This window comes from Nestor notabilis, unplaced genomic scaffold (assembly GCF_000696875.1).
Source record: "Nestor notabilis isolate BGI_N333 unplaced genomic scaffold, ASM69687v1 scaffold18851, whole genome shotgun sequence".
NCBI classification, from domain to species: Eukaryota; Metazoa; Chordata; class Aves; order Psittaciformes; family Psittacidae; genus Nestor; species Nestor notabilis.
In genome coordinates, this window is record NW_009915355.1 from 414 (window position 1) to 784 (window position 371).

Here is a 371-nt window from a genome sequence, read left to right on the forward strand (position 1 = left end):
GGTTCCACTCCCAGGACAGGTGGTCAGTCTTATCATCATCTGTGAACTTGGATTTGACATTGTAGTTGCCCCGGGCCAGCATGCCCTTAGGGGCTTCCTCCATGGGGGTCAGAAACTCGTATTCCTCTGCTCGGGGGCCGTAGCTCCCAACCATGTATTCGGTCTTGTCAACTACAGGGAGACAAGAGCGGAGCACGGCACCTGGTTTAGAGCCTCCCCTGCACCTGGGGCGAGGCTGAAGCAGATGCAAGGCCTGTTACAGCTACGGGCCACAGCAAAGCTGTGAGGGCAGGAGGGTCACCCACATCCACAGCTCTGCTCCAGGAACAGCTCCTGCTGCAGGGAGCGACCCTCTGCACCAGCACCGAGCT

General features: G+C 59.0%; 1 protein-coding gene across 1 annotated transcript in view; it reads right to left on the reverse strand.

The window, feature by feature from the left end:
- LOC104413183 (rho GDP-dissociation inhibitor 1) overlaps window positions 1-371 on the reverse strand; it is a 2,122-nt gene that overhangs the window by 185 nt on the left and 1,566 nt on the right. The window contains exon 5 of the mRNA XM_010024108.1: window positions 1-171. This exon is cut by the window's left edge and continues 185 nt beyond it. Coding sequence (XP_010022410.1) covers window positions 1-171 — 171 coding nt within the window. The remainder of the gene's footprint in view (window positions 172-371) is intronic.